The following is a 15,662-nucleotide window of genomic DNA, read 5'->3' on the forward strand; positions in this document are numbered from 1 at the left end:
GTCAAGGAAGGGTTTGATAAGGTGTTGCACGTGCACTTTGGTGTTTGTCTTTACCTGCTCAAACACTTGCATTGAGTTTGAGCCACAGAAGCACATATGGACTGAACAAAAGTCAAGATCCCAAACCCATCAATAGAGCAATTACCTTCCAGAAACATGGTCTGTATCTTCTCCCTGTGGCCTTTTGACCCCTGACACCTCTCCCCTTATTATGACAATGCCGTGAGCTCCAAAAACCTTTCAGTTTCAAATAAGCTCCTTTCAACCAAAGTAAGCAAGCTTTAGAAGAGCAGCTGCCGGTTTGGATGTTAATGGCTCAATGTGATTCTCCATTGATCCGGGGGGAGTTTCATTTTCCACGCACAGCATTACAATCCCATTTGGCTCTGAAAATTAAAGTAATCTGAAAAAGATTACAGAGAATACTCTGTCAAATGAAATGACACCGATTTCATGCATCATTAGGAATCCTATTGAGAGTATAAATTCTGAGAGTGTCTCTTGAGCCCTGGTTATTAAAGCACCCTCATCGCTCATTCAGTCTGGCTTCTGGGACTGTTTTGTTTAGATTGTGCTTTGCTTATCCTGACAATTTCTTTCAATATAAAGTGTGGCATGTGACAAATGTTTCCTCAAGTCTATTTCCAAACACTAGAGGAAAACAATTAACGCATTTGTGATATTGATGTTTTACCTGTTGACTAGCCTATATAAGCAGGTGAACAGGTTTCTGGATAATCTTTAACTTGGATGTGGGATGTTTGCTGATCTTCAGATTGCGGGCTGAAGAAACTGGGTATTTATTCTTTGGTTACACTTGAGCAGAAAATTCCAAAGAACAAAGTTAATTTTTCAAAGAAATAAGGTCTAAATTAAGATGAATAGGTAAGAGGTCAATGACTATCATCTTGAAAACAAATATCATAATTAGTGGTTCTATCATGGATAATGGATCATTAATTAATTCAATAAATATTATTGAAAATATCACAATAACTCTTAACTTAAAACACATTAAAAAAAACGTAAAACTGTACAGCAACACCCAGTGCAAAAATATATATTTATTAATTTGTGGATAATTAAATATTAAATATTATGGATAATGGATCATTTAATGGTTTTAATCATTGACCGTTTAATTATGGAAAAATGATCATTTTGCCGAAGCACTGCTCTTAATCGTATACTGAATTATAGTTCATATTAATATTGTTACAATATTATCATTACTACTCATGTTTGATGATGCAGATATAAAAAACTACAAAACGGCGTAAATTAATAAAATCATAAATAACATCATTACATTTTTAAATGATGGATAGTGGATAAATAATGTAAACTATTATAATATTTTTTTGATGGTGTTTGATAAGCCAGACATATAAAAATCCCTCAAAACACCCTAGCAACCGCTCATGATTGAGGCAGCAAATTCTGCATTGAACGCACAAGTAAAAACACTTTACTGTCACATTAGCACCAGACAATGCTGCGAATTTCTCACTTAAGAATTTATTGGGATTGATGGACCATTTTAGGATGAGAACACAAACATGCCTATGATCTATGACTGACAAAACGATGTCTGCTTTTCTGTAAAATATCTCTCTGGAGTCTTGACTTGTCTCATCAAGACCTGACAGAAACCATGATATCTCACATCTAGATAGACAATCTGGCGCTGTACAAAAAGATATAACATGATTCAAGTAGATTTAAGACATAACAACCAAAGTAGGACAGAAATCCACTGGTGATTAACCTTCCAGAAAATGCAAAAAAAACAACAACTAAAAAACACCTAAAACAATGACGGGCTACTTTACCTCAGTGCTTGCGCTCACCTTTCAACAAAAGCACTTTTCTCTGAGTCACTATACAGAAAAAGTACAACATGAAACATGACGGAATGAGCTGTCATTGTAATTGCGGGAGTATTTCCGGTGGGATGACATTATTTGTCATGAACTAAGCTATTAAGGTGAGGACAGTTATTTCCGGAGTGGTTTATATCTGAGAGACACTAACAGAGGACTTTTGTATCAGGTGTCTTCAAGGGTCTTTAGTTACGGGAAGTCAACCTACTGTAACTTCCCGTCAAGAAACAAAGGCTTGTGACTTAAGCTAGAGGCCATCTTGTGACTAACTCTTTGCAGATGAGTATTGTGATAAACTGATATGTAGTAGTAGACATATGATATTATACATGTGTCATGTATCTATCTATCTATCTATCTATCTATCTATCTATCTATCTATCTATCTATCTATCTATCTATCTATCTATCTATCTATATATCTGTCTGACACTCATGTTCAAGTCATTTGCAAAGTGTGCAACTAAATACTGTAAAAATTGCTTCATTAATTTAATTATTTAATTGTTTATTTCATGAAATTTCACAGAGCACTATTAAACATAATACATAATTTGAGAAGGTGGAAATTACACACACACACACACACACACACACACACACAAAATATTTTTATTGTCCTTATTTTATTCATTTGGAATAAAAAAGCGTAATTTTATGCCTTCTATATGGACTTTAATATTTATGTTTTGTAGTCTTTGTAACTGCTTCTATAGGCTACACCTATGGGTGTTACCTGTTTCATTTCAGTTTCTTGTAAGTGAGTGAGTCATGCTTGAAAAGTCCCTCAAAGTGATCTCTAAACTTAGATAAAAGCTTCCATTTAAAAGAGTCCACACTACCTGTATTAAGTGTCTTCAAGCTCCAGAGAAGTTCACTTTCTTGGTCGTGGTCCAAAAAATCCTCAGCCTGAAGTGAGCTGTGATTGGACGGATCTGAAAGCTTTCACGTGCCATGGAAACACCACACACACACACACACACACACTCCTCTGTCAACCGAAAGGGTGGAGTGGGTCTTTTGAAGACACACACAACCACAAACCCTGAAGGAAGAGGTTGAGGAAAGAATTTGAAGTCAACAATACATTTTAAATTCAGTAGGCTACATATTTTTTAGGCGAAAAATTTGCACTGTAATGTAAAGCGTTGCCTTTTATACTCATATCTTGTAAGTTTAGAGCACGTGTTGCATATACACAGCTGTTGTCTGAAGAAGGTGGACATGTAGAAACCCGGGTGTTTTGTGGATGTCTTCAGTCATGCAGGTTTCGCGGGTCCGCGCGGCGCGTAAAAGCGAGTGGCTCAGATGCGCTCTCGCGCACCACTTCAGTCCAGATCCCTGCGTGGAAAACGAGATCGTGGTTTTGGCTACCGGCGTGGACCAGTATCTCCAGGAGGTGTTTCATCACCTGGCCTTTTACAACGGTGATGATCTCGTCTCAGATGAGGACTTCAGGAGTCTGTGTTTGATTTTGGGGATTCCCGCGAGCGCAGGGACCGAGAATGGCACCTCAGAACAACTTCCTCGAGTGCTTAACTTTAAAGAATTCCACGCACGACTATGTGGATTTTTCTCGCTTAAAGCTCAGGAAAGACAGGCTGGAGCTCGACTCCCGGTCAGTGAGGAGACCGAACACATCGAGCGCGAGATCCGACTCCGGTGTCCCCGCGTCCGGAGGAGAAAGTGCGTCAGTTTTGATCTGTCTACCGACCATCACAACCGAAAGAGGTCAGTGAGAAGATCCGGAAACTCTCAGAATCTGAATCATTCGCAGACTTCTGCTGTGGAATCCACGAAAAACGGAGGTACAACTTTAACACACACACACACACACACCTGAGCTGTCAGGACAGGTGGACCAATTTAATAGCTGCATTTTTCCATCCAAAAACTCAAGCCTTAGGGGACATTTTTGTACTGATAATTAATGAAGATTTATATACGGGAGATTAAGGAGTGTAATGTCTGTGCCTTCCAGAAATGGCATATTAATTATATATTAAATGTAATGTTATATAGACAAACGTATTACTGCCTCCACAAAAATATTAATCAGCACAACTGTTTTCAGCATTGATAATACTGAGAAATGTTTCTTGAACAGCAAATCAGCATATTATAATGATTTCTGAAGTATCATGTGACACTGAAGACTGGAGTAATGATGCTGAAAAATAAAAATAAAAATTAAGCTTTGGACCACAGGTTAAAATATTTATTTAAAATGTTTTAATTGTGATACTATTTTACACACAATATTACTGTTTTTACTTATTTGATCTATTTTGATCAAATAGATGCAGCCTTGGTGAACATAAGATACTTCTTTGTGTATTATTAAAGTAAATGATAACAATCCAAAAAAAAAAAAAAAGATTATTTGTCACCTTTCATACAAGATTAAATCTGAAAGTGCTTTACAAACAAGCAGAACACGTATAAGAATATACCAATACATATTATATTTAACATTTATTTATTAATTTGGATTTACCCTGATTAATAAATAATGTATAATTTCTCTGAATTAATTAACAAAAAGATAGTGTAGTAATTTTACTGAAGGTCTAATGTTTATTGCAGTGTCTGCTATTACTGTAACTCAGAGAACCTGACTATTTTTATTTAAAATAACTAGTAAAAAAATGTATAATAGTAACATAAAATAAGAAAATATTTGAAATTAAATTAAAGGCATGCCATTTAATTTATAATGTATGTGATTTTACACATCTAATAACAATATTTGATTTTTAAATCATTTAATAAAATAAACAAACGTATCATATTTATTAAAATTATTGATTGATCAATCAATTTTAAACCCTATAGCTACCTTATATGTGTTTTCAAATGATGCATTTGGTCAGTACTGAAGATGTATTTGTACTATATTTGTTGCAGTGTATGTTAACCCTCAGAGGAGATGGCAGGACCAGCTAGAGTTGGAGAACGCCAGTCTGAGGGAGTTGGTGGAGGACTTGCGTTCAGCCCTGCAGAGCAGCGACGCGCGGTGCATGGCACTGGAGGTGGCGTTACGCCGAAAAGACGTGCCGCCCCAACACACTGCTGGTGGAACCCCGGAGAGACAAGACTGCAGCGCTGGGGGAATAACAAAATCACGACAATCCAAACACATGGAATGGGACACCAGAAGAAGCTCTAAAGACCTCCTGCGAGAGCTGGAGCTGATCCGTGCTTCACGTGATGGACAGCTGGAGGAAGCCATGAGGTTTAACCAGAGGTTAGAGGAAGAGCTGATGGCAGCTTATGGAGAGCTCAGCAGGATGCAGGAGACCGTGGACAGTGTCAGGACTGAGAACGCACGGATTAAGAAGAGGACAGAAGAGGTCAGAGGGTCACTGGCTGCAGGGCTGGAGGGTGTGAGAGCTTTACAAGACCAGGCCAAACGAGCTGACCTGCTCCGAGAACGAGTCCAGAGTCTGGAGAACCAGCTGGAGAAGTTCAGGTACTTTTCACTTTTAGTCAGCAAATGTTATCGTACAACAGTTCAAAAGTTTGGGGTCAGAACTTTTATTCAGCAAGGATGCATTAAATTGACAGTAAAGACATTTATAACAGACGAAATGCTGTTCTTTTGAACTTTCTATTCATCAAAGAAATCCTGAAAACAAACGTATCGCGGTTTCCACAAAAGCATTAAGCAGCACAACTATTTTCAACAATGTTAATAATCAAAAATGTTTCTTGAGCAGAAAATCAGCAAATTTCTGAAGGATCATGTGACACTGAAGACTGGAGTAATGATGCTGAAAATATATAATATTTTAATATATTTCATAACATTACAGTTTTTTTGTTGTTTTTTTACAGTATATGATCAAATATTGCAGCCTTAGTGAATATAAGACTTCTTTCAAAAACATTACAAATATTTGAACGGTACTGTCTGAGGATTATTAAAGGTATACCATAGTTCACCCAAGAATGAAAATTATGTTTTTGTCCATAAAGTAAAAGTCAGTAGGGTCCAAAATTCAAAATATCTTCTTTTGTGTTCCACAGAAGAAAGAAATGCATACAGGTTTGGAAAGACATTTCTTTTTACTTAATGTTTCTGTCAACATTTTATATTGGAATTATCAATAAAGCAAAATTAATTAAATTGATCAAAATTATACAATTATTCTGAACCAGTTCACTTCAAGACCTAGTCACAATCATACAAATTTCTGTCATGAAACTCTAGATGGCGCAGGCTGGTCCTTAACTCAATCCGCTTGCAATCACATCATTCTCTATAGGCCACAGCTGATTGGTTCCTGCTGTATCAGTAGCCAATGAGCTCGCAGCTCAACCTTCAAATATTTGCACAGCGCTTTCAGAAACCCTCCACCTTCCCCAGCTCCACCTGTATAGATCTGCTACGGGTAATTCATGTACGCTATATTGTACAGCAGCAGCATGTCTTGCTCACAGCAGTGTGTCGTGTGTGTATTGGCAGTAGCACGTCCCGTACTTGCCCTGCAGCAGCAGCAGTGTAGCAGATCTATTCCACCAAGACCAAACATATAAAAATGGTCAGACCCATTACTGTGCCAAACACTCAGAGAGTTGTCATGACAGAAATACTTTTCTAAGACCCAGAGCAGACCACAAAGGCGTTCCCAGACAAGAAACCATAATCAACACAAAATCTTGCATAACTGTAAGATTTGTACCTGCGCTGACACTCCAGAGTGGATTCTTGCTTGAGTTGATGTTGATGAGTCAAGGAACAGGGGTTGGTTATGACACAGATTGATGATTAAGGAGTAGCATTGAAGGGCATGTCGCAGGCATGCTTGATTTTCCCTTGACAGATGTTAATGACCTGCCTTAATAACACAGGATGGCACAGTTTCCTGAAAACGCTTATTAGTCATTTGCTTTCAAGTGTGAGTATTACAGCAAATCATTCAAAGCCGCTATTACAGCATCTAACTCTACATATCTTATTATATCCTGTGAGGGAGGATATAAGGTAGGCCTGCGTCCAGACACGTGTTTAAGCAGGTATGTTTGTCTCTTGCATCTATGAACATAATGCTGAGGAAAAAATCTGAGGAAAGAAATTATATGTGGAGTATTTTGTGGCTTTTAGTCAACATCTATTAGCATATGTTAGTGTACTTCTACAAGCTAAAAAGGTTGTAAAAAAAAATTGTACATCAACTTATGAAATTAGAAGATGTATTTTGTGGTGAGTTTTCATATTAAATTCACTTAATGCACAAGCTTAAACAGGGAATGTGTAATGTAGCATCACCAAACACAATTGCAAAAATAATTTTAGTTAATTGTAGCATATTTTTTAATCGATAATAACAGTAAAAAAATATAACAATGGAAAAATTTAATCTAATTTATATTATTTTGCATTTCTAAAAACATAAGTTATTTAAAATATATCATATTACACTTATTATTACAAAAATATTATAAGTACAATATGCTAAATAAAAAAGGATAAAAAAAACTATAAAAACAAATTCAAAGCAATAATTATAAATTTGTCATTACTAAAGGTCTAATTTTTCAAGACTTAAACAGGAAATGTGTAATTTCAGTGCCAATAGTGTCACCAAACAGAATTGAAAAAAAAAATCTATATATATATTAGTTTTGACACAGGTTTCCTGAACACTCCTCTGTCTCTGTCTGCAACTGAGTTTAAATTAGAGATTACACAAACCAAAAACTAGCGCTAACAACTGTAGCAAGCTAATAATCAACTGATAAACTTCTGTATTCTTAGAACCAGCATGCATGGCCAAATGCCAGTGTTAAAACTTTAGCTCACATTAACCTTGCTATCGATCAAGTAGATGGCTGGCTTTCAGTAGACGCTTAGCAGATTAATATCTGGGTTAATATTTCATTATTTGCATCACAGAGCGGTGATGTAATGCTCATTCCTCACCTGGAAAAGCAGGTCGAAACCTGCCAGGTTCTGCAGGGACGGTAATCAAACATGCATCAAGAAACGCAGAACATCCTCTTTCAGTCATGTGATCTTAAACATTTTAATTCCAAAGATCTTGACTCACCTGCGCAGATGGTTATTTGATCATGTTTACAGTGCTTTATGACTTATTCTTAGGGCCCAGTGCACCTGCACAGAGCTGAATGTGACCAGAACCGAAACACTAGTTGAACCATGTACGTCCGGATTTCCCTCCCTCCATGATGATGCCCTCATCAGAAGAGGTAAGGAGACCAAACACCAGTCATAAACAAGTCAACTTCTCATTCAGATCTTATGAAATTACATTTTCTTTGTTAACTTTGGCATGCATCTCAATAGCTGTGGCTATGTTCAGAATGGAATACTAGCATACTGTGTAGTATGTAGTGTGCACTATCTACTTATACATACATCATACATTAAAAGATATGCTTCATTGTTGTCATGTGACATCATCACTTGCATGTTTACTTCAGAAAGTGATGTTTTTCATCATTTTGGAAATAAATGCAAAAATAATTGTAGTAGATCATTTAAGGGATAGTTCAAACAAAAAAATTAATTCTGTCATTTACTCGCCCTCATGTCATTCCAAACCTGTAAGACTTTCGATCATCGAACACAAATGAAGATCTTTTTGATGAAATCTGAGAGCTTTCTGTCCCTCCATTGACTACCACTTTAAGAGATCGTAAAACTAATCCATATGAATTGAGCGGTATAGTTAAATTTAAGGGACTCGATCGCTTTATATGATGAACAGATTTAATTTAGGCTTTTATTCACATATAAACATTCAGTTGTGGTAAACGGAAGCTCAAGCATGATCACATGACTTGTGAGAACCAATGAGGTTCATTCTCGTGTTACACATCACGTTTGAGCTTCAGCAAGAACCAATGAGGTTTGTTCCCACATGTCAAGCTGGTTCGGTTGAGCTTCTGTTTATGTTCGCTGATCAATGTTTATATGTGAATAAAAGTCTAAATTCAATCTGTTCATCATATAAAGCGATCGAGTCTCTTCAGAAAATTTGGACTCAACCGCTCAATTCAAACTGATTAGTTTTACGGTCTCTTTATGAACTTTTTGAAGCGTCAAAGTGGTAGTTGTGTAGCCGTCAATGTAGAGACAGAAAGCTCTCAAAAAGATCTTCATTTGTGTTCCAAAGATGAATGAAAGTCTTACGGGTTTGGAAAGACACGAGGGTGAGTAATTAATTAAAAACATTTGGGTGAACTATCCGTTTAAAGACGGTCGTGGTCATGTGATGTCTCTGTGCAGAAGAAGGCCTGCAGAGGTCAGTAGAGGGTCGGGCAGCATCCGATGAGGAAGAGGAGGAGCGAGGCATGGATGAAGGACAGTGCTGCCACCTGGAGGTCAAACGGCTGATTAACAGATTACACAGCTGTGCTAAAGGGTAAATTATATCCTAAATATCAAACAAAACAAGTCTATAATTTCCTTTCTGTGCTTTTCGGCCACGACACATGCATGTTTGGATTAATCGGACATGTTCTCCTTCCACAGGTGTCAGAAAGCTGCTATCTGTAACTGGCTTGTCTCTCAGAGCTCCGTTCACACCAAGGAAACTAAAGGATGCGTGTGGATTCCTCAAGCGGAGGAGAGGGGAAATGAAGCAGTAAAGGTGAGTGTTGAAGCAGAAACTATGATGATGTGTTTTCAGGATCGTCATCCACCACATCTTCTCTAATGAACCCTTGCCTTCTCTGTCACGGACTTCAGATGAAGCAGAAAGAGGCGGACGGCTTGAGAGCTCATCATTCACTGCTGGAGGAGAGACTGACTGATGCGCTCACTTTACTCCTGCAGATTCCACATAAAGTGAGAATTACATTCAATGACAGGGCCTGGTTTCACAGACAGGGCTTAGATTAAACCAGGATTAGGCCTTAGTTCATTCAGGACATTAAGGTAGCTTTTATAAACGTTCATTTTGAGACAAAACAATGCCTTGTCTGTGAAACCAGGGGTAGATTTGCACATTTTTGTACATATTTGTCAAGATATGATACGGCTCGGGTCCCTTGATCCCTTTATTGTTTTTTACTTCGGTTTAGGGGGTTTTGATTTCGGACGCAGCTTTAGAGAGTTAAAAATTAGGTTGATACCTGGTTAATATTACTTCCTGTTCATTCATCACACCGGAAAAGTCACCTTTATGTATATAGCGCTTTATACAATACAGATTGTTTCAGAGCAGCTTTACAGTGATAGTCATACAGTCAAGTCATGCACATTGCATTGTGGGATATATTGTTCCTTTCAGTGCACTTTGTTTACATTTTGGCAAATGTAATGCTAAATGCAGATAATATTGACTGTATGCATACTATATACTGCAGAAATTGTATAGTAGAATCCCTTTCTGAATAGCCAGTGCTAAATTGCACAGTAGAGTCGCATTGATAAGTCCACACTGCCACCTAGTGTTTAAGTTACGTAATGAAAACGTTTGTTGTTCTGTCCCCTGATAGAGAGTCTCTCGCCGGATCTTGGGGAAAATACTGATCAACACACTAGATCTGTGTAGCAGGAAAAGTCCCGGTAAGCTCTGCCTAGATGTGTGTCATTTACTTTCTTTTATCCAAAACTGCTGGATAAACTCCCATCTTGTCCTTCAGACTGCACTCCAGTGTTCCAGGTCGTGGACACACTCTGCCAGCAGCTTCTCTCCAGTGACCTCCTGGATGGAGGAGAGGAGGAGGTCTGCAACGGGTCACGACCTCCTGTGACCTCAGGTCACCCAAACACGTCCAACCCCCTTCTGATGTCCTGCTGAGAGCTCACAGATGTCCCGTTTAGGACACTTTCTATCAGGGTACATTATTACATTTATTATTTATTACATCATTTAATACATCATTTATGCTTGAATGCGTTACAATTAGATTTTTAAACTGTATTCGCATGTTTTCAAATTGTTGTTAGACGTCATATCAAATGTCATAAAATAAAAAAAAATTATTAATAATAAAAAAACAGCTCATATAAAATTTGACCTCTTGAAGTGGACAAACATAATTTTCTCATCTTCCTCCACTTATTTAAAAAAAAAAAATGTTTATTGAATTTAAAATTTCTAGTCCCATTTTGTACCCTATTTGTGGAAAGTGTCACCATGAAATCATAACTGACATTTCCTATTCTCTTATGAAATAATTTTTAATTTTAATTAAAATGTTCTCGTAATCTTTCATCAATATAACTTCCCCTTCCTCTTCCAGTGACATCTCTTCTCTTCTCTGATGATGTGTTCACTGGCGTGAGGGCGGGGCAACCTGTCACTCACATGGGATCCTCCAATAGCAAACCACAACCATCCAATCAATTCCCAATGGACCAAATGAAGGCCCGTCCTACATTTTTTTTCTTGTTCAAGAAGCCGGTTAACTGGGATATACGTCACAATATGGAAGAAAAGACTATTGCGACTTCTGATTAATGCCGACTTTAACCTATTCTTCTTCAAACGCATGTTACACAGTCTCCTGAACCCTTTCCACGCGTTTACCCTTGTTACGTGCAAGACATGAACAGGCCACATTATAAGACGCTTTAGAGTTCAGTCTCACTGTGGTGTGTTACTGTAATTTCTCTGCAAAGCACTTAATCTGTGTGAGAAAAGTTATGCTCTCATATGACCCTCTTACAAAATCATTTTTAACAATTATATTTATGCTTATATTTGATAAAAACTTTTTTTAAAGAAAACATTTGGTGCATTTTCTTGTGCATGTGCATGTGTCACTGATATCTGACTGTCACATGATGTTATTCCATGTGACACGGGTCACATTTCCATTCCCGCCGCTACAGACGGTGTGTCGGCTCATTGGAGGAATCCTTATGAAACAAGACCCTGAGAGCTTCATACGTTTGACCAGTTTTTAATTAGAAAGTAAAAAAACAATGCCACCTGGTTTGATATTTTATTATCTAATGCAATGACTTTTAACCCTTTAAAGCCTGACATATGAAATAATAGTCAGGAGAAAAACTATTTTTATAAAATGGAACAATAAAAAAAGTTTGCATACAGTACATGTTTTTTGTTGAGTATCATATTTGATACATCAGGCTTTTATGACTCATATAGTATATAATATAGGAGAATATGGAGGCCCAAACTGAACAAATACATGCAATTCGGTGCAGTTGCTGATATTTATATTGCCAAAAAGCAAGATCTGATGTAAACGTAAAGCAGTGATATCTTTAAAACAATATAGCAATATATCAGTCGTCGCTCTATCTCCCAATTATATGTCTTAGTAAGATGATATTTAAATGCTTAGTTTTCTGATCAAAGCTCTGTAGTTTTTCTGTGGAGAAAATATACATAATGCAATGACGATTGAGGGATGTACACTGATTTTTCTAACAATATAAAAGTAATATCTTAATATCTTACATAACCCTAAAGGCCAACGGTTTTACAATGATACTAAAAGGCCTTTTACTTGCTCAAAACTAAACTATCAATCACACGACAAAAGGCATAGATTGTGAACAAAGGGTTTTTTAGCAAAGCGTTGATCATGTTGAATATTTAGAGGCCTTAGAAATCTGCTTATCGAACACGATACATTAGGCTTTATGGGGTTAAGAGGTACTTAAATGCCTAAAAACGTCTTGGTACATTACAAGTAATGTATTTTCTTGCTACTGTATAGTTCTTTTGTTTAGTGTCGTGAAGGTCCAACCCGAACATCTGTCGGATTACAAAGAGCCTCAGTTGTGTGAGTTTGTCTCCGAGTGTCTCAGGCACATTGTGTTCTGAACGAATCTCTCAAACAACATTCGGTCTTAAACTTACAAAAGGATGATATAGAAAAAGCATTTAGACACGAGTCAGTTCTCCTGGGATCATTTTCCAGAATGCTCTTGAAGCTTCCTCCTCCATCCAGACAAGCCTTGGCCTCATTCTATGTCCGGTCTTATCCGTGTCAATCCCTATTATTCCCATACCAATCCGACTGAGCCGCTCTCATGCTGGATCCAGATCTGCTGAGTTATGCGTCTGGATGATTTGTCTTCCTCTGTATTATGTTTGATAAGGATGGAACATTGTCTCCAGAAACTCTGATAGAAGAGGAGCAGCGACATTGTGATTCACGGCAGAAAATGACAAACGCAAGGTCACTGGATTTGACGTCAACTGGGACATTTCAAACGTTCACTTATCAGACATTTATCATCCTGAATTTTTTTGTTTTGTTTTTTTAGCACCAAATCATATTGACACTACTGTTCAAAACTACGGGGTCAGTAAGATTTTTTGAAATACTCAAAAGTGAAATTAATCAGTAAAAATTAGCTTTTGAACTTTCTATTCATCAAATAATCCTGACTTTTTTTTTTTTTTAAATCAAGGTTTCCACAAAAACATTAAGCATCAAAACCGCTTTCAACATTGATAATATTAAGAAATATTTCTTGAGCAGCAAATCATCATATTAGAATGATTTCTGGAGGATCATGTGACACTGAAGGAGGAATGATGCTGAAAATTCAACTTTGATCACAGGAATAAATTACATTCTAAAACATATTCAAATATAAAACTGTTGTTTGAAACTATAATAATATTTCACAATATTACTATTTTTGATCAAATAAATGCAGCCTCGGTGAGCATAAGAGACTTCTTTCAAAAACATTAAAAAATCCTTCCAACCCCAAACTAGTAATAATATTTTACATTATTTCATATCATTACTCATAAATCATTACCCGACAGGCATAATTCACTGTGTGTGGTCATGTATTAATTAATAAGCATGTTTTTCAATACATGTGACCCGGGACCACAAAACCAGTCACATGGGTCATTATTTTATGGGTCATCATCTGCAATCTGAACAGGTTTCCATTGATGTATGGTTTGTTATGATACAACAATATTTGGCAGAGATACAACTATTTGAAAATCTGGAATCTGAGGAATCGAAAAATTGATAAAATCGCCTTTTAAGTTGTCCACTTGTGTTCGTGATTGTGCTGCATTCACTCACAAAAATAAATGTTTTATATATTTACGGTATGGGAACGTACAACATATCTTAATGGAACATGATCTTTACTTAATATCCTAATGATTTTTGGCATAAAAGAAAAATGGATCATTTTAACCCATATTAATACCCATTTATACCCGTGCGACTCGTGACTGGTTTTGTGATCCAGGGTCACAAATGCTCTATTGGGGAGCAAGTTTTGCTACAGTATGTCAGTACAACACATCTCAGAAGATCAGTGCCAATGTGATTCTTCATCATTAACCATACCCAGCGGCGTCGGTGTCAATCAGGGCCGTCCCGGTGCGATCGCCGTGAGGGCCCCGCGAGCATGGGGCAGTCAAATGGTATGAACACAGAAAAGCACAGGGCAGTCGTACGAAATAATATAATCTTTTATTTCCAGCAATTTACAAGTACCTCTGTTAAGTCCACTTGACAGTGTCAGATTGAAGCAGCAGGGGCAGAACCGATGGGGAAGAAATCATAGGATTCGGAAAACCAGTTACCATTCCTAGCTGTACACTCTTGGATAACCTGGTAAGTTTGCTCTGGTCTTGCTCGAAGGGGCTGGGATCTGACTCTCAAGCTCAGTTTAACTCAGGGAAGGTTATGTTTTCTTGTAGAAAGCTATATTAGGTCAATAAGAGAGGGAATAGCATATGTGACAGATTAGACAACCCTCAAGCAAATATTAATTCTCTCTAAATCTCATGGGGATCTCAGTGGCTTTGCTTTGGATGAGTGACCGCCAATACATCTGCCCTGGAAGAACACAACGGATGGGATGATTTGTGTACACAAATCAAATGAATACATTATGAAAATGAAACATGAATTAAAAAAGCTCATATACAAAAAAACAAATCAGAAGACCTATAAAACCTACGTGTTGAGCCTTGCTTGTGATTTGTTAAGGCATATTATGCTCAATCACCGAACCAGATCGAGTGTGAGGTTTTGCTGGATATTAGGCACCAAACTTTGATATATTTGTTAAAGTTTACCAAAAAAAATTACTGATAAATGTACAGTAAACATCTCTACTGGTCCAATGCAAAGAAAAAATGCAACAAAATGAAAAATAAACATTTATAGAATAAATATATTATTTACAAATAGCTTTGTCACATCTATAGAAATAAATAAACAAAGCCTCCCGTCCCCTGAAGAAATATTCACAACTATAGAGAGCTGTCATGGTACAATGGCAGCACCGGATCAGTCGCACAAAAATGTTTGTGATGTTTGAATGCATAATTGTGGTACTATAAACATGTGCATATGACACATTTTGCAGCTGCATGCTCTCCCTGCACAAGCGCGACCTCTTGTGGCAACGTCTGACATTACAGTACATCTTGTGCACAGTGATCTATTGTGACATTAAACACTACAATTCGCCCTTGCAAAGTTAAAAACAGACATTTTAGGGCAGAAACCAAAGTGTTTGACACAAACTGACAAGTTACAGTTAAAACAAAAATGGATACGTTCAAGATATCGTTACAAACAACGCATTTTTTTTAATGTTATGTGCCCGTCCCAATCCATTTTGCTGACGATGTGCGCGAACTGGTGAGATTTACTAGCAAATGGAGCGATGTTTCTACACAGCCCTTTAGCAATGGGAGGCTAACATTAGAGTTAAACACATTGTCGATAACTGGAGGTCAGTTGCTTTATAAGGCCTGACTAGTTATTAAAGTATACATTAGCCTACTGGCAACTACTGATTAGAGACTTTTTATGGCCGAGAAACAAGGT

General features: G+C 37.2%; 1 protein-coding gene across 1 annotated transcript; it reads left to right on the forward strand.

The window, feature by feature from the left end:
* Positions 1–3,144: 3,144 nt before the first annotated feature.
* On the forward strand, positions 3,145–11,918 carry LOC311282326 (EF-hand and coiled-coil domain-containing protein 1; the record flags this gene model as incomplete). Its single annotated transcript, XM_084396025.1, has 9 exons — positions 3,145–3,691; positions 4,791–5,355; positions 7,990–8,096; positions 9,139–9,274; positions 9,385–9,502; positions 9,601–9,699; positions 10,353–10,422; positions 10,500–10,696; positions 11,103–11,918. 8 exons carry the CDS (start codon positions 3,145–3,147, stop codon positions 10,655–10,657), a joined length of 1,800 nt encoding a protein of 599 aa, XP_084252151.1. The 3' UTR covers positions 10,658–10,696; positions 11,103–11,918.
* Positions 11,919–15,662: the final 3,744 nt, after the last annotated feature.

Source organism: Rutilus rutilus (assembly GCF_951802725.1).
Source record: "Rutilus rutilus genome assembly, chromosome: 22".
In the NCBI taxonomy this organism is placed as follows: Eukaryota; Metazoa; Chordata; class Actinopteri; order Cypriniformes; family Leuciscidae; genus Rutilus; species Rutilus rutilus.